The sequence below is a fragment of the Malaclemys terrapin genome, chromosome 1, assembly GCF_027887155.1.
Source record: "Malaclemys terrapin pileata isolate rMalTer1 chromosome 1, rMalTer1.hap1, whole genome shotgun sequence".
Classification (NCBI taxonomy): Eukaryota; Metazoa; Chordata; order Testudines; family Emydidae; genus Malaclemys; species Malaclemys terrapin.
In genome coordinates, this window is record NC_071505.1 from 166,923,587 (window position 1) to 166,946,563 (window position 22,977).

The window sequence follows — 22,977 nt, forward strand, 5'->3', positions numbered from 1 at the left end:
CTGCTCCCTGTCCCCTGACTGCTCCGATCCCTCTCCCCACTCCTGCCCCCTGACAGCTCCCCCCCAGAACTCCCAGCCCCCTACCCCCCGCTCCTTGTCCCCTGACTGCCCCCTCCTGGGACCCCTGCTCCTAACTGCCCTCCAGAACCCCACCCCCTACCTAAGACTCCCTGTGCATTGTCCCCTAACTGCCCCCTCCTAAGACCCCCCCCAACTGCCCCCCAGGACCCTACCCCCTACCTGTACCCTGACTGCCCAAAACTTTCTCCACTCCCCTCCAAAAGCCCCCACCCGTTTCTTGACTGCCCCCTCCAGAACCTCCCTGTCCCTTCTCCTGCCCCCCCCTTACCCTGCTGCTCAGAACAGGGTGTTGGGCTCTGTGCCAGCCGGACACATGGCTGAGCTCCCCAGCACAACACAAAACCCGGTCCCTGGCCCTGCACAGGGCTGCCGGAGCGGGCTGCAGAAGGAGGAGCTGCCGGCCGGCTCAGAATGCAGGGAGGGGGGGGGGGGGAAGGAGGAAGCTGCTCCGGAGTCCAGCCCGGGACTTTCCTGCAGCCCTCCCAGCCGCTCGCTCTGCCGGGGGAGGGGGAAATCCCGGACATTGTGAGTGCTTTACAAATTCCCCCCGGACGCTATTTTTAGCACACAAAAGGAGGACATGTCCGGGTAAATCCGGACGAATGGTAACCCTATATCAGCACCTGAACCAGTAGAAAAGCTTCAGAAGTACATGGAGAATATCAAGGACGTTATTTGCTATGCAACAAAAGGGGCAGTTGCTCCCCCACCCCGAATTTTCATAGGTCATATGCTCTTATTCCTTCCACTCTATGTGCCCTGTCCCCACGATATAATATGATCATATATAGTGTTCTATATGCTGACTCAACTTTGCCCTCCACACCCCCTCCCCCAAATTTTTCTGAAATGACACCTGTGGAGGAAGTGTCCTTACATGACCAATGGGTACAGAGTGGGTGTTTCCATGTGAGACTCTGGGTTTGTCTGTGGAGCTATGAGGGCTGGACAGCACAGTGGCTCAATACCACAGAGGAGTCCAAGTCTTGCTATCTTTGAAAATAAAATGTCTTTCATGGTATTCAAAGGAGAACAGGTTATGATGACAAACCAGACAGCATACATACCTTGCAACAGAGCAAGGAAAGGATTTTGCTCACTTGCTAGGAGCTTAACTGCAAAGGAGCAAAATCAGGAAAAATGAATGGTAGCGATTTAAAAATAATCAGTGTTTTCACAGTAATGGTCTAATAACACCTCTGCGACTTACCTCTCTGTGATTAGGAGTTGCTAATCACAGTGCTGGTCAATGAATACCCTGAGTATAGGTGTAAGCAAAAGGTGGGGGTAAGATGCGATGGAAGGATCTGAATGCCCAGCAGTGGGCAGGAATATTAATTCAAATTTCCTGGTTGCTCAGGGCTGGACAGAAGTACCTACTAGCGCTATACTAGCACATGCAAACAGACAATTTACATATGCTAATGAGGCATGGACATCCTCGTGGTGAACAGTGTAAAGATAGGCTATTTTCAGACAATAATAGAGAGTGTCCAAACATGCAAGATGGTGGTAGCAGTAGCTTCTGGTGCAGGCACAGGTGAGAAGGAAATGGCAAAGAAAATAAGGGAGTTCAAGGAAAGCCCACTACAGAACCCAGAAACTGACGTCTTATTACAGAAATGACCAGACTCAAGATGGAACTGGTATGTAAGCTCTCCAGAATCCCTTCTGCCAAGAATAAAAAGACTGTGGGCTCAGATTGTAACCTGCATAGATGTTGGGTGGCAGAATGAGGAACAGTGGCATACTTGTGAGAGTGTTTAGCCACCACAGCCATGAAAACCAAAGCATCTCTGCATAATGTGCAGTTATTCCTGAGATAGGTATGCTTCCTGTTTTTTCAGGCTGTATATCTCCCCTTGGTCCACTCAGAGCTAGGTGTTCTATCTACTGTGCCCAGTACAGATAGGAAGTCTGCCCTGGCATAGAATTCACACATAATTTGGTTGCTCCCAAGTTATCAAGGCACATAGTGGCTTGAGCACTCTAATAGGGTGGGGTAGAGGCACAGTGGAGAAGATGGACATTCAAAGGGTAGCAGTTTCAGAAAATGCTCCAGACGCTTGAAAGTTAATCCTTTGAATGTCCAAATTCCACTAAACCCCATGAGCACTAAAACTGCTGTTGTGCCTAGCCAAGCTTTTCAAAATACATTAGCCTAAATAACTTACCGAGATCACACAGTAAGTCTGTAAAAGAGTCAACTTCTAGACCCCAGATCCGTCCAAATCCTGTCCAATGCTATAGCCACAATACCATCATTCAGCTCTATGGGAGTTTTATCTTCATAAATATTGCAGGATTCATTTATTCTATTTGAAAATGGAGATATCCCATCCCGTCTCCTAGAACTGGAAGGGACCTTGAAAGGTCATCGAGTCCAGCCCCCTGCCTTCACTAGCAGGACCAAGTACTGATTTTGCCCCAGATCCCCAAGTGGGCCCCTCAAGGATTGAACTCACAACCCTGGGTTTAGCAGGCCAATGCTCAAACCACTGAGCTATCATGTTTGTTACTAAAATCTATGGGCACATATAAAAAATTGAACATAATATAGGACTTCTGTAACTAATTGGGCCTTTTTCATCTTAACTAGCTTTTAAGAGCAGAAGGTGCAATCCTTATAGCAGGGGTAGGCAACCTATGGCACGGGTGCCGAAGGCGGCACGTGAGCTGATTTTCAGTGGCATTCACATGCCCAGGTCTTTGCCACCGGTCCGGGGGGCTCTGCATTTTAATTTAATTTTTAATGAAGCTTCTTAAACATTTAAAAAACCTTATTTACTTTACATACAACTACAGTTTAGTTATATATTATAGACTTATAGAAAGAGACCCTCTAAAAACGTTAAAATGTATTACTGACACACGAAACCTTAAATGAGAGTGAATAAATGAAGACTCAGCACACCACTTCTGAAAGGTTGCTGACCCCTGCCTTATAGAATGCCAAGAACCCTCCACTCTCATAGACTTCAATAGGAATTGAGGGTGTCCAGGAGCATGCTCAGAGAGAAAGGACAATTGAGATTAGAATCTGGACAATACTGTATCGTGACGAATCAATTATTGTACAAAAAGAACATGAGACAATTTAAAACAACCAAATCTTTTAATTAGAAAGCAACAAACATGCAAATAGCAGGTATAGAAATTTATTTGAACCAATGTTTTTGCTCTAATGAAAGTTATTTTTAAACATTGATCCAAGCTCCCACGTTTGCAGGTTAAGGAAAATATTGCACTTTGCATCTCTTCTAGCACCCCTCAGACATGGCAAAACGTTTTAAAAACATTTTTGCTTATTTTACTTGCACACTCTCCCAAAGTCATGCACACAGTCGTTCTGAAACAAAATGTTGGGTTATCCAAAAGCAAAACCTTAAAATTGCACTAAAGCTCTGTAAGGAAAAATATAATTAATGTCTTATATAAATTCCGTAACTTCTAGGTGCTCGCATAGAAGAGCCAATTACTCTTCGTCTTCATTTTCATTCTCTTGACCAGACCCTTCTGACCTGTCACCCTCCAACCGGTCTGCAAGATACAAGGATGATTTAATAAGGACGCAATTTTAAAAGTAACTTTTCAGCTAACATTTACGATACAATGCATCAACCAGCTACTAATCAAAGCACAGTGCCTATGTACTATGCTGATGGAACCATTTGAAATGCATAAGTAGACTGATAGCACATAGTAAATGGAAAAGTTGCAACAACAACACAAGAGAGCAGAGACAGTAAAAGCAAAGGACTAGAAATTGTGAGCACCAATGTGATGAACTAGGTAGCAGCTCACTCATGGTCAGCACAGAAGAGACAGGTTTGAGCAGAGTTTTAAAAAACAGATGGCGAGTCAATGAAGTGAGCAGCCTGTTTTAGAAAGTTGGGACTGAGGGGGTATTTTAAAAAACAGTTGTAACCAGAAATGTGCACTGGTCAGAAAACTGGGAAAATTGCTGTCAGTCACTGTATGCATCAGAAAAGACATCTGTTGAGTAGCAGTTTAGAGAAAGGGAAATTAAATGGAGAAGCACAAGGGAGGGAGCATGACTGGCCACTCATACAGTGTGACTAGCCAATCACTTCTACAATAAAACAGTATTAGTGTCAGAAATATCATTACTGAAGTGTGGAGCAGTTCTTTCCTTGGAATAAAATACACCAAGGAGCAAATCAAAAATGGATATATAAATATTTAGCACCTAAAACACACATCTAGAGACTCTTAAAAAGGAGAGAAACAAACAGTGTTTGAGGGTGGTATGTAAATCTCACTCCAACACTCAGCTTAAGTGACAATGCTAGACACGATTTATGAATGGCATAAATAGTCTGCACAGAAGCTGTTCTGAAATTCTCCTACCTGCTCTTATATGATTCAACGATGCCAGCATTCGTAACATGAAAGAAGCTGGAACAGTAATTGTGTTTCTGGTCTCTTCCAGCATTAATTCATTACGAGTTATAACCTGTAGTGACAAAAAAAAATAATCATTGATCAAAGCATCACTAACTACAAACTATTCCTGATGCAATACAGATTGTATTTTATACAGTGTCTAATACACTGTGTCCAAAAATGCTTTACCAAGTTAAAGATGACAAAAGAGCAGACCCTAGCGCGTGTTATAAATTGTGCTGTAGGTGTACTGTATCATGAGAAAAGTCAATCATAAGAGCAATTTTTTAATCCAGATAGTATGGTAGTATTTATAATAAAATCATCACTGTGATGTCCGAGTTCCTGACAGAGATTAAGTAGTACGGAAAATGAAGAAAAATAGTTTTCAAGATAAGATGTGAAGACAGCGAAGTGATGATGTTGCAGATGTGAGTAACTGCAGAGAACAAGCAGCAGAGTCCTGTGACACCTTATAGACTAACAGACGTATTGGAGCATGAGCTTTCGTGGGTGAATACCCACTTCGTCGGATGCATCATTCACCCACGAAAGCTCATGCTCCAATACATCTGTTAGTCTATAAGGTGCCACAGGACTTTTTGCTGCTTTTACAGATCCAGACTAACACGGCTACCCCTCTGATACTTGACACCATGCAGAGAACAAAGCTCTCACACCAACAATAGTTAAGAAGGTGGGAAGGAACAGAAATGACGTTCCTCCTCCTACTCCCATGCTCCTAAAAATCTTTGGAGAAAACTTAAGGGACATGTGGAGTTACTGCACTACAAGTTCATTCACTGTAAGTAGCTCTCTCTCTCTCCTCTCCAACTGACTCCTGTGTATATAAAACCCAGCCGCCTCCTCTCTGCCCATAATTTAGTTAATTCCTCCAATGAAAAAAAATGCTATCTAGCAAGTAGTGTTGAGCTCCTCTTTCACTCTCCCTCCCCACAACCATTTCTTGCCCACCTTTTCACCTTGCTCTGAATCTGACCTGATTCTCTGCCAGCTTCTCTTATTCTATTTATTATCTCTCCACCCTCATGCAGCTCCTGTCCTTAGGATACTCTCTCTGGTATTGATAAACCTTAACACCATTTGTCTCTCCAACTACTGCCCAAGCTTTTTATCCCCTTTGCCTCCTTAAATACAGTATTTCCACTGGCTTCTCTCTCTCTCCAAGACTTCCTGGCAGCCTGTTTTCACTTCTCTTCTTTATACTGAAACTGCTTTTATAAAGACACCAATGGCCTACTCCTAGCCAAGTCTAAGAATCCCTTCTCTGTTCTCATTTTCTATTCACCAGCCACTTTGACAGTCAATCACTCCCATCTCCTCTTCAACTCATTCATTCTTGGGCTTTCCTGACTCTGTCCTGTCCTGGTTCTACTCCTACCTCTCCAATTGCATCTTCGTCCCTCCTCCTCTTCCATCTGGCACTGTCTCTCAGAATTCTGCCCCCTCATCTTTTCCTGCTGGGTGATCTCATCTGCTTTCATGGTTTCAGCTACTGTATCCATGTTGAAGTTTCCCAAGTGTCCTCCCTGACCTTTCCCCTTCCATCCACTCTTGGATTTCAGATATCTCATCTTGGATGCCCTCAACCAACTAAATTTACATGGTGAAAACTGAACTCCTCAGCTTTCCTCCTAAGCCCCACACCTGTCCCTCAGGGATATTAATTCAAAAATTGATATATTTGGCACAATAAACATGTAAAAAATCTACAACTGGCAGAAAATATGTCTTCTGGTTGGACGCAATAGGCTTAAAATTATTTCTCCTTCACAAACAGACTTAACCCTAACCTAAAAGCTTCAATTTTGGTGTTTAGCATGTTGCTTAAACATTGTTAAGTGATTATTAGGTCAGAAACAGAATACTTTTTACACATGATTTACCTTTATGTATGCTTATTATCCTAAAGGATCCCAAAGCACCTCACACACTTAATCTGATATACAAAATATAGACAGTGATCCCTTCACCCACCACGGAAATGCAGCCACCTTTGTGGTGGAACATGACAACTGCTTAGCCATAGCAATAATACACAAGAGGTTAGCACAGAAAGTGAAGAATCCAACAGCCAATTGAAAGTGCAAAGGGCAAAATGTAATGATGCTATATTGCAACCAGCTTTAGGGTACTGAATCTGCTAATGACTAGCACATGCCAAACAAAGATTTAATAAACTGATAGGATCAAGATAATTTTTCTTTGCTCCCTCATCCTCTGAAGGGTACTTGGAACCAAATACTGCCCTCAAATGCACCTAGTTCCTATTGCAATCAATGAGAGCTAATTAGAGCATACACTGGCCTTTGGTGACATATGCAGGAATGGCTCAGAGCTCAGGAGTGGCAGTATTTACTTTTGCGATGAGACATTACACTTATAAAGAGAAGAAATTAAGTGACTACTTGACCCCTGCATAAAAAGCAGTTATTTAAAAGAGCATAAGAGACAAATATTTAACTCTGCCCTGTTTTACTCTACCCTGTAGTGACACTATGAGGGGGGAAACATTTTAAAAAACCCTCATGTCTTTAAAATCCAGGTCATTAATCTGCAACCATAAGCACTAACATCCAGTTGTCATATCTATGGTGATAGCAGGGAATCATTACAGGGGAGAGTTAAGATTATTTGGGTGTCCTAAATAAAGTTGGCATACCTTAACATGTTTGCATTTTTTTTAACTGGGTTTATAATGCTTATTTTATAGCCTTAAATTGCTGATATACACTCTCAACCTTAACTTTATAACACACAATTTTGTGACTGGGAATATTTAATAATGTTTTTAATTTCACTTGCCTCCAATATGTCTATGATTTACCTCTTACTTTTTTAAACAATCACAGCCTCCTCCATTTCTGATTGCTACTATCTACCCTTGTAACTCTGAGAGCTCCCCCTATCTGTCACTTGTCTCGTGTTCATAATTTCATACTTCCACTATTTGTGTACATTCCATTATTTCCTAATCTCTCAGGTTATGTGGGGTATTTATGTACTGAAAGAAATGAAAGTTAATTGTTTTTAAGAACACCTTATTTTTAAAAAACAAAAATGTATTGCTGACTTGTTTTAAGTTAAAAAAAATTCAGTTATTCAAGCTGTTTGCAGAGACTTTGCTAGAAATGACAGCTGCAACATAAAAAGAATGAAAGGCTCTTACTTCATCAGCAAGTTTTCGGTTAAAAATCCTGGACTCTTCTAGTGGTGACCAGATTTTTATATCGTAATCAATACCTGACGAGGCAAGAACTAGAAAATCAAATTTAAAAAAGTATTAGAAAAGAGTTCTAAACGAAATGCCTTTTCTGAACATCTTAACTGGAGTTTGTTAGAAGTGTTGCTGACATGCTTCATTACATACATGCACACACACACCTCACTTCATTAGAAGTGCTCTTATTTTTCACCATCATAACATATGTAAGCTCCCATCCTGCAAAGACATATACAGGAGTAGTCTCATTGAGTTATAATCCCTTTTTGCTGGATTTGAGCTACCGACTAAATATATGCAATGAAGAAAATAAATGCAAACCTTATATTCTCTCTTTTACACAGACTGTGCATAATTTAAAACTAGAAAGTAAACAAGCATCTGCTACTATTATTATACTCTCCTCTGATGATCTGAAAAGATTTAACAGGAAAGGGTTTAAGACATGTGCAATGATAGATATGAACAGGCCTCAAATTAATTTCTACAGTGTATTTTATGTAGAAATTTGAAATCTTTGACGCACCTGTTCCAAAAACATTAGGCACATTTACAAATATTTTTAAAACACTTAAAAGAATAAAACACCAAAATGCACTGGAATGTTCTGTCATCTGGGAGGGAGAATTAGGGCACTTCACACTGGAGTAGTGAATCTTTAGGCTTTCAGTAGATGTGGATGGAGGCTTGGCTCAGAACACTTGTCACTGCTGGGAGGGCTGACCCCAATGTTCATTTTTCAAGGTGTAAGTGGAATGAGGTTACACTGGATTAAAAAGTCAGGGAAGCTGTAGGTGTATTTTGGGAGAGCTTCTGACAGAGTGAGCCTTTACAGCACAACACTAGTCACCCATTTCAAATATGTATAAGACTGGGTATTCAAGTAAGCAATCAAAAGTTCAGATGCTTAACCAAACTAGGATATGTCCCTTCAGTCTGAAAACTGTGCTGGGGATCTTATGAGAAAAGACCTTCCCAATTACATTTCTGGTACTAGTCAGGATGAAATACTGCAAAAAGCAGCCTCTTGCAGTATTATGGTACTTTCACTTCCACAATCAGCTGACACTCAACAGCCAAGAGGCCATGGGAAAATGAAAAATAATTAAAACTGTTCTGTCAATGTTTCATAAACTGAAAAATGGTTCAATTAGAATTATCAGCAAAGTTTCAGGTCATGTCTAGTTTTCTCCATGTTAGCGTGTCCATCCCCAGCATGATTATTTTTTTTAAAAAGCCTAATTATACCAATTTAACTCACTCAACGGAACTCCTATTAACCTAATTCACTTTCCCCAAGTCTGTAGCTCTTCAGACCTCCCTCACACAGAATCTGAGAGTCTGATACATTCAAGTGGAACAAGCTGAGACCAGATGCTAATATTGCTTCTCCTGTTAGTGCAAGCTATCTAATACAGTATCTTACCAACGGCATGGGAACCACTCTTTCAAACTCATTGTGTACAATGAAAGGAGTGGGAAAGGAGGACTTTTCTTTCTGGATCCTGACCTCTTTTGGATGTTATATATCATCATTTTCGTTCTGAGGAGTGGATGGGTATAATGGCCTCCGAGCCAAACCTCACTATTAAAGACAAGGACAGCAGCAGCATGCTGTATTTTATACAACTGAGATGCAGCCCTCAGACTTCCTAGCAATTTACTAATGTGACCCTGGGTTAGGCAAAGTGTTGAAGACTCATCTGTAAAGATTCTTACTACAGGCTATAGGAACATGAATATTGCAGGTGCAGATGGTCTTACTTGGGTCAAATGGATGTGGCTGTAGACAATTCACCACGTGATTATCAGCTTCCAGCAGCATCAGATGCTCAGCAGTATGCCGATCCCAGATGAAGATATGGCCACAATCTGAACCACTCATTACGAAGTTAGAGCCCCAGAAATTGGCTTCCTTTATCTACAGTAAAAATAAAATTAATTACAAATATTTGTTATGATTTACATGGTTAGTCTAGAAATAACCGATGTGAAGTGTTAATATTGTAAACCATTTCCAGAAAGTAATTCCCACTTTCACAATAGAGCTGGCCCTAATTTAAGGATTTTCCAAATGCAAAGTCAATTTTTGAATTGACAACTCTATAAAGCCAGTGAATTAAATCCATGTCTCCTCTCTTTAGCAATTCTGATTAAATATTATCGAGATCAGGTGCTTTATCATTTCGTAACTGTTTGACTACAAGCATTACTTCCTCTAATGTCACCGGTCTGTGTTCTGCTTGGTACATTTTTGGATTAAGTCGTAGTTTACATCTTGGTGGGGATCTGTTCACTAATTCACAAAAATGCTCACACTAAAACTTAAATTGTGCATCAACAGCCTGGCAATATTCTCCATTTTTGTCCTTATCTGGTGGAAGCTGCGAGTTAAGGACTTGCTCTGGAACAGGGTTTGAAATTACGCAAGGAGTGGCCCTTGGATCAGGGATATGCTTTTTGCTGTCCCCATGAAATACCCCCAAACTTGGCCTTGAAAAACTAAAGTTCACACATGCTTAGTAAAGACTGCTTAGATTTTAGCTTCTAAAATTTCCGAAGGTTCTGTTTTTACTGAGCATGTGCCATTCCCTCTCAGCTCCTAGCGCTCACTAGACTGTGCATGCACTATCCCATCCCCATCAAAGCAACTAAGGATGATCGAGCTCAGGATGATGGGGGCTTAGAAGGACTCTCATTGTAATAGCTAAGTAGCTTTGCTAAATTGCAGGTGTAAGTATAACTGTAGTACTGTGTAAGTTGTAACTGTATGCCTGTTTGCTTAACTAATTACTTTTTTCTTTTGAAAAAGTTTGGTTATATCATTCAAAGTGTTGCCTACTGGTCGTCTACTAAATAAATTTTCTGTAACTGACCTAAAGGCTTAAACCTGAAAACTAAACTGGGTTTTATTGCACCCTTATCTATAACAACATAATATTAATTGGGAACATTTCAAGATAAGTTACATAAGGTTACACATGTTCAGACCCCATAGGGGCAGGAGCGGCGCCAGAGTTTTTGGCGCCCTAGGCGGGGGTCCTTCCGCGCTCCCGGTTGTCGTCAGCAATTCTGCGGCGGGGATGTCCTTCCGCGCTCCCGGTCTTCGGGGCACTTCGGCGGCGGGTCCCAGAGCGAGTGAAGGACCTGCCACAGAATTGCCGCCAAAGACCCGGAGCGCGGAAGGACCCCCCGCCGCTGAATTGCCGCCGATGGCGGCAAAATGCCGCCCCCAGGGCAACCGCCTAGGTCGCCTAAATGGAAGTGCCAGCCCTGCATGGGGGAACAGAATCTTGTACCTGTGGGAAAAATCTGTTCAAGCCCTTTAGAAACCTGATGGTGAAGGGGTTGGAAAAAGGAAATCCATTATCCAACAAGGGGTGAAAAGCAGAGACAGCTGCCAGATGTGCTGTGGGAGGGAGGGAAAAGGGGGACTGCCAGAGTTCCTTAACTGGCTGCATAATGACTTAATTAATCAGCTGAGCCACTGTGGAAGGTGCCACTGAAGCCAGAATATACACCAGTGTTTAAGATTTTTCATGGACCTTTTCCGCTTGAAGATCCAGAACAGAGGCCACCCTTCTCAGTAGATCTTGGTGAGCTCTGTAATACTCTGGTGGTGGTGAGTCACTTACTGGCTCTGGTGATGAGGAAGAGGATGCACAAGGATGCTGAGATAATGCCTGCTCCGTGTCTTGCAGGCTGAGAGCTGCCCGAGTGACTTCTAGCTGCTCAATCACAGTAACAGGCTCTGGAGAACGTTGCCTGCTGATGCTCTTGGTGCACTTTCACGGAAACTGACTGAGATGGGTGAGAGAAAGTCCTAGCAGGAGGAGGAAAACCCATGGTGTCCAAAAAGGCCACTGACATGGCTCTGGGATGCAACCTTGACCAGGCCATTGCCCTCTTAAGAGCAGGCCACTGCTTAGACTGATGCAAGATCCATGGCCCTCAAGTCTCTGACAGAGGATATGCACCATACGTAGATTGGGACACAAAAGACTGCACCTCCAAATCAGAGGAATACGTCCCTGAGTCCTCTGATAATGAGGGAGCAGAGCCCATTGGAACCAGAGATAAGTAGCCAGAGGCCGGGGATGACAGCACCAGGTATATTATTGCCGGCTTACCTCTCGATTGCACCAGCTTCTGAGGCTGTAGAAAGTAATGGTACTGCATGCTCCTAAAGAGACAAGGTAGGAAGCACAGGCACTGGCACCGGTTGGAAGCCTTCCTGTACCTCCACCACCACCAGGGACACGGGTACTGAGAGGTTAAGCAGTTCTCTTGTGGCTGCATATGCCTCTGGTGTCATTGGTACCGGTACTGATTCCTTTCCTTGGTGTCTTTCTATGGATACTTCAGGGGTTGGTCTCAACGGACTTGGCACAGGTTCCAGAGTCGATGATCCACTCTTCTTAGATGAGGACTGCTCTAGAGATCGTCAGACCATTTCTCAGAGCCATTGCCTTCAGCACCAGCGATCTAGCCGAACAGGGTACCGAGCCTTTGGAGAGTTCTCCCCCCCGTTTGGCACTGATGGTAGAGAGCAAGGTGCCACAGACATCTCTGGTGGGGCACGCTGTACCAAAGCTGCAGTACTTGGAGTCCGTTCCGAACATGATGGCTCCGATGGTGGGTGAAGTGCTGCCTCCATATGGAGACGTTTGAGCCTGGTTGCTCTATCCTCAGAGTGAGGCTTAAATCCCTTACAGATGTGACACTTGTCACAAATGTGGGACTTGCCCAAGTATTATAAGCAGCTGGGGTGCAGGTCGCTGATCAGCATTGCCTTGCTACACGGCTATCAGGACTTAAACCCCAGAGAGCAAGGCATGGCTCCTATACTGGAATTTGGTCAAAAAAGACCTGAAAACTGAAAATTAATACTAACGTTTATCTATACTACACTTAACTTACTACTAACTTCTAAGAAAAAACAGGCTATATATAAGGAGCGAAGGAAGATCTTGCTACAAACAAGACTCAAAGTGCTTCAACAACAGTCACTGGTGGTAAGAAGGAACTGAAGGGGGTCAGACGTGGCTCCGCCCTCTTAAACCTGCATGCAATGACGTGCAACAGCAGAGCGTGCTTGAGCCGCCACACCAGGTACTGCTGAGTGAAAAGAACATGTCTGACAACTGTGTACAGGCCATGTATACACTTACAGTGGAATGGACATGGGGAATCACTCGAAGAAGAACCTAGGAAACCTGACTCATTCTCATGCAGGCTTAGACTACAAGCACATTATGGAGTGGCTCATGAGTAATGTACATTATAACTTCTCTAAAAAGCTGAATTTTGTGGTTACAGATCTAATGTACAATTAAAAATATCTTAAATGTATTATACAATCCCTTTTTAGCAAGCATATCAATGTAACAACTAAATTATTTCAGCCTAAAATATCAACTCTGCAGTTCTTAAAGCAGTATTTCTGTACCATTGTCCTGGAGTTCCGATGACCCTTATACACCATCTTTATTAAAGGTCGTCTAATATTCAAGGTTTCCAATTCTTCCATCTCTTTCCTTTCTTTTCTTCTTCTGAAGAGTTCCTGAATGCGAGCAACAGCAGATCGTCTAGAAATTACAAAGAGAACACCACTGAAAGACCATCATACAGAGACATAGTCTGCATAGACAGACCTTTTTGAAATAGTGTACTGGGGCAACTACAAAGCACTATCAAATAGCTTAATCAGACTACTTAAACTCAACTCTTCTCCCCAAATTTGGCACAGATACCAACAGTTTTACAATTGTTTGAAGTTACAGATTGTGAGCTTTTCCATATTGGTTTAAAACAGAAAGAACATGCAACACAGTGAAATGTTAAGGGTCATGTTATTTTCTTCATTCTCTTTAAAACATACAAACTCTAGAGGCAGGCAAAATTCACATGTAACTTTACTTTGCAATAGAATATTTTCCAAATCTTGTAGAACTTCTCCCATCCCCTGTGCTAGCAAAAGTGTTAAAGGGTGAATACATAAATTTTTTTTGTTAATATAAAGGTTAGCTATTATTAAACACCTAGTTTAACCTTTAATTTTTTTCTTTCGCCTTTATTACATTTTAATAGACCTTCATTTCTCATTATTTCCTACTTTAGGGTGAAGATCCTTTGTCTGACAGTTTCTTGTTGATGTTTTTGCTATGATGAGACTGAGCAATAGGAAATGTTTAATAGGACTGACTGGGAAACAGAGAAGAGCTAGTTCTGAGGGCTAGAAAAAAACAATTGTGCTGGGAAGCTGCCCCTAATGCAGCAGCAGACCCACAGGAAAAGGCTTCCTAAAGTGACAGGAGATAAAGCAGCTAGGTGAAACACCCTATTTTGTGGCTGCTAGACTCCAGGAAGCTACAGCTTTGGTGATGCTATAGAAATGCTGATTACTTGAGTTCTTCCATCTGGTTCATCTTCCGGTCCCCTGGCCGCACCTTTGTAGCTTCCCATCAGCTCCAGCTATGGCCACACTTTTACCTCCGTAATTTGCTCACAGCACTCACTTTCTCCTCCATATGGCTGTTGCCGTCCTGCTCAACGTCCTGAGTGGAACCAGAGTGTGATGTCTGAAGTGGAACAGCAGTCACAGTAGGGGATGGGTGGAGGTGCTGATTGCTGATGGAATGTAATGGATGAAATTGGCCATTGCAGGAATTTTTGGCAGGCAACAGGGCCACAGGGAAGGAAACAGCTACCACCAGATTAGTAACTTCCAGTAGACCAGAAATGATGAAGTGTCAAATTTTAATCACTATCTCTTCAGACTGTTCTACAACATGGGTCCATTGCAGAAGGAAGTAGCTGTCTCTCCCACTTCTAGAGCTACTTCCATACTTCATAACCAGAGACAGCTTCTCCTGCCCCTCCCAATTAGTCATCACCCCTCGGTCTATAGATTTCCTTCTCAGTCTTGCCATAGAAGCAAGATGGAGAGAAAACTTCACTGGAGGAAGAATCGGATCCTGAAGCTGAAAGTAAAGCTAAGTGGGCATAAGAGAAAATTTAATCTACTATAAAAAGTGTTTCTCCCGCCCCCACCTGACCCCTCCCTCCCCCCCAAAAAAAGCTCACCAGTTAGACTGGTCTTTTATTGTTAAAAAAAAAAAAAAAAAAAATTTAACCACATTTGATAGATGTTAGAGATGGAAAAGAACTGATGGGGTCACCCAGTCCATCTAACAATGGACTATTCCTGATGATACATTTCCTAATGATTTATTTACTTTAGTTTTAAAAGTCCCAGGAGATGGGGGCTTCCACCACTTTTTTGGGGAGACTTTTCTGGAGTACAATACATTTTGCTATTGGGTGATTTTCCCTGGAAGCCAAGCTAAGTCTTCCCTTTTATAGTTGACTCCCATTACTTCTTATTATATGCCCCCGCCGCTAAATAATTCTATCCACTCTTTAGTGTTTACACCCTTCAAATATTTGTAGATATATAACACTACTCTTACATTTATTGAATATTTGGATTACTCCCAAGAGATTAACAACATTTTACTCATTTGTCATCTTCTATACAGAAAGGGAAACTATGGAGAGTTATGCATTGCACACTTATGCAAAATATTTCTGGAACCATAAAAGACGGTTACTCACCGTTGTAACTGTTGTTCTTCGAGATGTGTTGCTCATATCCATTCCATTAGGGTGTGTGCGCGCCGCGTGCACGATCGTCGGAAGATTTTCTACCCTAGCAACACCGGCGGGTCGGCTGTGGAGCCCCCTAGAGTGGCGCCTTCATGGCGCTGAATATATACCCCAGCCGACCCGGCGCCCCCTCAGTTCCTTCTTGCCGGCTACTCCGACAGTGGGGACGGGGGGCGGGTTTGGAATGGATATGAGCAACACATCTCGAAGAACAACAGTTACAACGGTGAGTAACCGTCTTTTCTTCTTCGAGTGCTTGCTCATATCCATTCCATTAGGTGACTCCCAAGCCCAACTTAGGTGGTGGGGTCGGAGTGAGACATTGCTGTGTGCAAAACCGCTGATCCGAAAGCAGCATCGTCTCTGGACTGCTGCACTAGTGCATAGTGAGCTGTAAATGTGTGGACTGATGACCAAACCGCTGCTCTACAAATGTCCTGGATCGGAACTTGTGCCAGGAAAGCCGTCGAGGAAGCCTGGGCCCTCGTGGAGTGAGCGGTGAGGTGCGGTGCTGAGACACCTGCCAGGTCATAGCAAGTCCGGATGCAAGACGTAATCCAGGAGGATAGGCGTTGTGAGGAGACCGGTGAGCCTTTCATTCGGTCGGCCACTGCAACGAAGAGTTGCGTCGTCTTTCTAAAGTGCTTTGTGCGGTCAATATAGAAGGCCAGGGCCCTTCGTACGTCCAGGGAATGCAAACGTTGATCCTGGCGAGTGGCATGTGGTTTGGGATGAAAGACCGGGAGAAATATATCCTGGTTGATATGAAAAGGAGAAACCACCTTAGGGAGAAAGGCAGGATGTGGACGAAGCTGCACTTTATCCTTATGGAAAACTGTATAAGGGGGCTCGGATGTAAGCGCCCTGAGTTCAGAAACGCGCCTTGCTGAGGTGATGGCTACAAGGAAGGCTGTCTTCCAGGATAGGTACAAAAGTGAACAGGTGGCCAGTGGCTCGAATGGAGGACCTGTGAGCTTGGAGAGAACCAGGTTGAGGTCCCACGTCTGAACGGGCTGACGTTGTTGTGGGTACATCCGGTCTAAGCCCTTGAGAAATCTAACGACCATCGGGTTAGAGAATACCGAGGACGCGAGTTCCCCTGGGTGAAAGGCCGATATAGCGGCCAGGTGAACTCTAATTGAAGATATCGCCAACCCCTGCTGTTTTAGGGAGAGGAGATATTCCAAAATGAGAGGAATGGGTGCCTGCAACGGGGACGTGGCTCGTTGTTCGCACCAACAGGAGAACCGCTTCCACTTGGCCAGGTACGTGGTGCGTTTTGAGGGCTTCCTACTGCTCAGCAGAATCTGTTGGACAGAGTGCGAGCATTGCTGCTCTGCCTGGGTGAACCATGGAGCAGCCACGCCGTGAGGTGGAGTGATTGCAGGTCGGGGTGACGCAGCCGGCCGTGGTCCTGAGAGATGAGATCCGGACACAACGGAAGCGGGATCGGTGTCTGAACCGAGAGGTCCAACAGTGTGGTGTACCAATGTTGTCTCGGCCACGCTGGAGCGACCAGAATTACCTGTGCCTGGTCTCTGCGCAATTTGAGCAGTACCTTGTGGACCAGAGGAAACGGAGGGAAGGCATAAAACAGGTGGTCTTTCCAGGGAAGGAGAAACGCATCCGAGAGGGAGCCCGGAGCTCGACCTTGTAGGGAGCAGAACACGTGGCACTTCCTGTTGTCTCGGGATGCAAACAGGTCTATCTGGGGAAACCCCCACCTCCGGAAGATGGAATGTATGATGTCCGGACGGATAGACCACTCGTGTGTCTGGAAGGACCTGTTGAGTCGGTCCGCTAGAGTGTTCTGGACTCCAGGGAGGAACGATGCCGTGAGATGGATTGAGTGGGCGATGCAGAAGTCCCACAGGCGAATGGCCTCTTGGCATAGAATTGACGAACGTGCTCCTCCTTGCTTGTTGATGTAAAACATGGCCGTGGTGTTGTCGATGAGAACTAACACACATCGGCCACGTAGGAGGTTGAGAAATGCCTGGCACGCCAGGCGCACCGCCATCAGTTCCCGAACATTGATGTGCAGGGCTAGCTGGGGTGCAGTCCACAGGCCCTGGGTATGGTGTTCGTTGAGATGGGCGCCCCAACCCAGAGATGAAGCGTCTGTGACCAGGTGCAGAGAGGGTTGTGGGGCGTGAAATGGCATCCCCTCGCAGACCACATTGTGATCTAGCCACCAGGTGAGGGAGGTCAGGACCGAGTTCGGGACCGTGACCACCATGTTCAGGCTGTCCCGATGTGGACGGTATATTGATGACACCCAGGTCTGGAGTGGGCGAAGCCGAAGTCTGGCATGCCTGGTTACGTACGTGCAGGAAGCCATGTGACCCAGCAGGGTAAGGCACGACCTCACCGTGGTAGTTGGGAAGGCCTGGAGCCCTTGAATGAGGCTCGTGATGGTGCCAAAGCGGTTGTCTGGCAGGATGGCTTGTGCACGTCTGGAGTCTAGAACTGCGCCTATGAATTCTATTCTCTGGGTAGGTTCTAGAGTGGATTTGTCCTTGTTGAGTAGGATGCCCAACTCGTTGAATGTGTGTACTATTATGTGGACGTGAGCTTGAACTTGCTCCTTGGTGCGACCGCGTACCAGCCAGTCGTCTAGGTACGGGAACACCTGTATCCCTTGCCGACGAAGGTACGCTGCCACGACAGCCATACATTTCGTGAACACTCTTGGGGCCGAGGATAGGCCGAAGGGAAGGACTGCAAATTGGTAGTGCACCATGTTTACCACGAATCGCAGGAAGCGTCTGTGAGGTGGGTAAATTGAGATGTGAAAGTATGCGTCTTTCATGTCGAGGGTGGCGAACCAGTCTCCAGGATCGAGGGAGGGGATAATGGCCCCCAAAGAGACCATGCGGAACTTCAACTTTACTACGAATTTGTTGAGTCCGCGCAAGTCCAAGATGGGCCGCAGGCCTCCTTTGGACTTGGGGATCAGGAAGTAACGGGAATAAAATCCCCTGCCCCTTAACTCTACTGGAACCTCCTCTATGGCCCCCATGGCCAGGAGCGTGGAAACCTCCTGTATAAGAAGTTGCTCGTGAGAAGGGTCCCTGAAGAGGGACGGGGAAGGGGGGTGGGAGGGGGGAAATAGAAGAAAACTGGATAGTGTATCCCCTCTCCACTGTGCGGAGGACCCAACGGTCCGAAGTTATAAGGGACCAAGCACGGTGGAAGTGGGAGAGACGATCCCGAAAGGAGGGGGCTGGATCCTGGGGGATGACTGGGGCGCCGTCCTCGACCGCACCTTCAAAAGTTCTGCCTGAGGCCTGAAGGTGGTCTAGGTGGCCCCTGGTTCTGGCCGGGTTGAGGGCCGGCCCACCTTCTTCTACCACCTCGCCCTCGCCTCCGGGTCGAGTCCTGTCTCTGACAAGGCGGGGGGGGGTAGAAGCGCTGAGGTTGCGGCCTAAATGGTCTGCGCTGAGGGCCCACAACATGCATCCCCAGGGAGCGCATGATTGTTCTCGAGTCCTTGAGGCTCTGCAGGCGAGAGTCCGTCTTGTCCGAGAACAATCCATGTCCCTCAAAGGGCAGATCCTGTAGGGTTTGCTGCAGCTCCGGAGGCAAACCCGAAACCTGAAGCCAGGAGATCCTCCGCATAGCGATACCCGAAGCCAGGGTCCTCGCAGCTGAGTCTGCTATGTCCAAGGAGGCCTGCAAGGAGGTCCGAGCCACCTTCTTACCCTCCTCTACCATGGCTCCAAACTCTTCCCTGGACTCTTGGGGAATCAACTCCTTAAATTTCCCCATAGAGTTCCAGGAGTTAAAATTGTAACGGCTCAATAGCGCCTGTTGGTTCGCCGCTCTAAGTTGCAGCCCTCCGGCTGAGTAAACCTTACGGCCAAACAAATCGAGCCGCTTAGCCTCTTTTGATTTAGGCGCTGCAGCCTGCTGGCCATGGCGCTCTCGTGCGTTCACTGATGCCACCACCAGTGAACACGGTTGGGGGTGGGTATACAAGTACCCGTAGTCCTTAGACGGGACAAAGTACTTCCTTTCCACCCCTCTCGCTGTGGGTGGGATAGAGGCAGGAGTTTGCCATATCGTATCCGCATTGGTTTGTATCGTGCGGATCAGGGGTAGCGCCACCCTCGGTGGGGCATCCGCTCCGAGGATGTTCACGATAGGGTCCTGTACTTCCACTATCTCCTCCGCCTGCAGGTCCATATTACGGGCCATCCTACGCAGGAGATCCTGGTGAGCCCGAAGATCTATCGGAGGGGGACCCGTACATGAAGTGCCCGCCACTGCCTCATCCGGAGAGGAGGAGGAAGACGCCTCCGGTGGTACTGGATCCAAGGGGGGGTCCTGATCCCCCTGCTCTTGGGCCGGAGCATCACCTGTACTCGGGTCTATGGTGTCAGGTGGCGTGGACACGGAAGCCTCCATGCCCCCTGGCGGAGGTCGAGAGATGGTGGATTCTGGGGCCCTTCTAACCGAGTGACCCGAGCGAGAGGTCGATGGTATTGGAGCCCCTTGCTCCTGGTGGTACGCCCACGGGGTCCAAAATGACCAGTGAGATGGTCCATGGGAGTGGTCCTCTGCCAACTCCTGCCAATGGCCCAAGTTCCGTTCCTCGGCTTGCCCTTGAGGGGGGTATGCCGATCTCGACAGGTCCTCCGAGGAGCGAGACACCGATCTTGACGGCCATGGCGGTGCCGAGAGAGATGAAACGATCCCCGTGTGCTGTGGTGCCGCACGGTACCGGTCCGGAGATGATCTATCTCTGCGCGGTGCCGGCGAACGGTGCCGGGACCGCGATCGGTGCCGATGACCTCGTCGGTGCCGGGAGCCGGATCTGGACCTCGACGAGGACCTGGAGTATGCCCGGTGCCGGGAGCGGCCTCTCGACGTCGAGCGTCGACCGTAGCGGTGCCGAGAACTACGTCTCGACGTTGATCGGTGCCGACGATCATATCGGTGCCGAGACGTAGAGCGGTGCCGCGAAGATGATCTTGGCCGCGAGTACGACCGGTGCCGAGGCGATATTCGGTGCCGGGACTGCGAGCGGCGTGGGGACCTGCTTCGGGACCTGGATCGGTGCCGAGGTTCCAGCCCTTGCGATGGAGGGCGCATCAAGGCAGGTTTCCCCCTCGACTGGACCGGGCGAGTCAACGGTGGTTGAGGCGGTGCCGGCTCCGTGAGAGCTATTAAGTCTCTCGCCGCCGCGAAGGTCTCTGGAGTCGACGGGAGGCACTGTATCACCGCCGGTCTCGGTGGAGACGCTATCTGCACCGGACTCAACGGCCTCGGCGCCGGAGTCGACGGTGCTGGAGGCACCTGTTTCCGGTGCTCCACCGGCGGACGCGGCTCTACCCCCGGCACTGGGGGAGCCGGCGTCTTCGGCACGGATGTCCCCGTCTTATGGGCTTTTTTATGCCCCGGGGATAATGACCGGCGCCGAGGCACTTCTTGCGGTGCCGACGAGGTCCGGTGCCGGGGAGGCTTGTCTGACGCCACTCGCGTGGTCGTCATAGCCGGTGCCGCCGGGGCACTGAGCACCGAGGTGCTAGGTGCCGGGGCCTGACTTGTAGATGGAGCGTCCGGACTAAGTGCCGCCTCCATCAGGAGTTGCCGGAGCCGAAAGTCCCGCTCCTTCTTGGTCCTTGGTCTGAAGGCCTTACAGATCTTGCACTTATCTGTTTGATGGGACTCTCCCAGGCACTTCAGACAGGAGTCGTGCGGGTCGCTCGTGGGCATAGGCTTAGCGCAGGAGGCGCACTGCTTGAAGCCGGGAGCGTTGGGCATGAGCCCGGCCCCGCGGCCGGGGGAGAAAGGGGGAGACGACCCCCTTAATCCCCTGAACTACTTAGAACAACTAAAACAACTTTTAAACTATTTAACTATTTAACTATAAACACTAGAACTATAACTATAACTATCACTGTGATACAACAAACTAAGCTAGGGAGAGTGGAGAACAGCTAAGCAGCGCTCCACAGTTCCAACGACCATCAGGGGCGGTAAGAAGGAACTGAGGGGGCGCCGGGTCGGCTGGGGTATATATTCAGCGCCATGAAGGCGCCACTCTAGGGGGCTCCACAGCCGACCCGCCGGTGTTGCTAGGGTAGAAAATCTTCCGACGATCGTGCACGCGGCGCGCACACACCCTAATGGAATGGATATGAGCAAGCACTCGAAGAAGAACTAGAGCTATGTGCTCCAGCTATATGTCTATACAAATATACACACGTGTGATTTGTGTACATATACACATTTGAAAAGATCAGCTTTGCTATCACAGAGAAATGAACGAGAAGCATCGTGTGACACTGCACCCCATACTCATCACAGTAATATTATTATAATATGGTTATGGCATAATTATGATGCATTTTGTACAAGATAAGTCATGTGAGATATCATTGGAAAAGTCATGATTTGCTGAATATGATTATCCTATTGTATGCATGTATCATTTTTGTATCTGAAGTTATAAATACTGACTATGTATCTGTACTTCAAATGTAGTTACATCTGGGTAATGCCCACTAGACAAAATGCTTTCAGTTTAGATAGCTGGTTGGGAAGGGCCTATTCAGGGCAATGAGCCATAGTGAAAACAATGGGCCTTAGGAAAAGCTTATCTCCCACCTAGTAAGCCTTCCTGAGAATACTCCAGACAGCCTGTAAGTAATAGCTGCTATGACTCTACAAAATCATGTGACCAGACCACATGATTCTGGACTCCATCTTGGGATGTCTATTTTTCCACAAAGCGGTCTGGGAACCAAGTTTTGAAACAAAGGGTTCCTGCCATATGCTAAAGCTATATAAGGCAGGGAGTGACATCATCTGGGGTTCTTCACTCCCCACACAAGAAAACTCCTGCAAACACCTTAGGAACAAAGACTGACCTGGGGGAAGTGCTGGACCAAGGCTAAATGGATTTCTAACCTGTGTATGAAGATTTGAGGAACCCAAGCTGTAAAGCTAATGCAGCTTGTGCCTTAAGAATCTACAAGTCTACAAGTACCATCATGGGAGCATGTCCTCTGGAATGGTGGCCAAAGCATGAAGGGGCTTACGAATGTTTAGCATAACTGGCATGTAAATACCTTGCAATGCCATCTACAAAAGTGCCATGCGAACTCCTGTTCTACTGATGACATTGTAAATAAGAAACGGGCAGCATTATCTCCTGTAAATGTAAACAAACTTGTTTCTCTTAGCGTTTGGCTGAACAAGAAGTAGGACTAAGTGGACTTGTAGGCTCAAAAGTTTTACATTGTTTTATTTTTTAGTGCAGTTATGTAACAAAAAACTCTACATGTATAAGTTACGCTTTCACGATAAACAGATTGCACTATGGTACTTGTATAAGGTGAATTGAAAAATACAATTTCTTTTGTTTATCATTTTTACAGTACAAATATTTGTAATAAAAATAATATAAAGTGAGTACGGTACACTTTGTATTCTGTGTTGTAATTGAAATCAATATATTTGAAAATGTAGAAAAACATCCAAAATATTTAATAAATTTCAATTGGTACTCTAACAGTACCATAAAAACTGCAATTAATCGCAATTAATTTTTTTGAGTTAATTGCGTG

The 22,977-nt window shown here is 46.1% G+C and overlaps 1 protein-coding gene across 6 annotated transcripts in view; it reads right to left on the minus strand.

Annotated features, from left to right (window-relative positions):
* Positions 1–3,177: 3,177 nt before the first annotated feature.
* DCAF6 (DDB1 and CUL4 associated factor 6) overlaps positions 3,178–22,977 on the minus strand; it is a 167,783-nt gene continuing 147,983 nt past the window's right edge. For all 6 annotated transcript variants that reach the window (XM_054046263.1, XM_054046268.1, XM_054046257.1 and 3 more), the window contains 5 exons: positions 13,182–13,320; positions 9,497–9,653; positions 7,679–7,767; positions 4,453–4,558; positions 3,178–3,621 (listed from right to left, as the gene is read on the minus strand). In XM_054046263.1, coding sequence (XP_053902238.1) covers positions 3,557–3,621; positions 4,453–4,558; positions 7,679–7,767; positions 9,497–9,653; positions 13,182–13,320 — 556 coding nt within the window. In that variant the 3' untranslated portion in view covers positions 3,178–3,556. The remainder of the gene's footprint in view (positions 3,622–4,452; positions 4,559–7,678; positions 7,768–9,496; positions 9,654–13,181; positions 13,321–22,977) is intronic.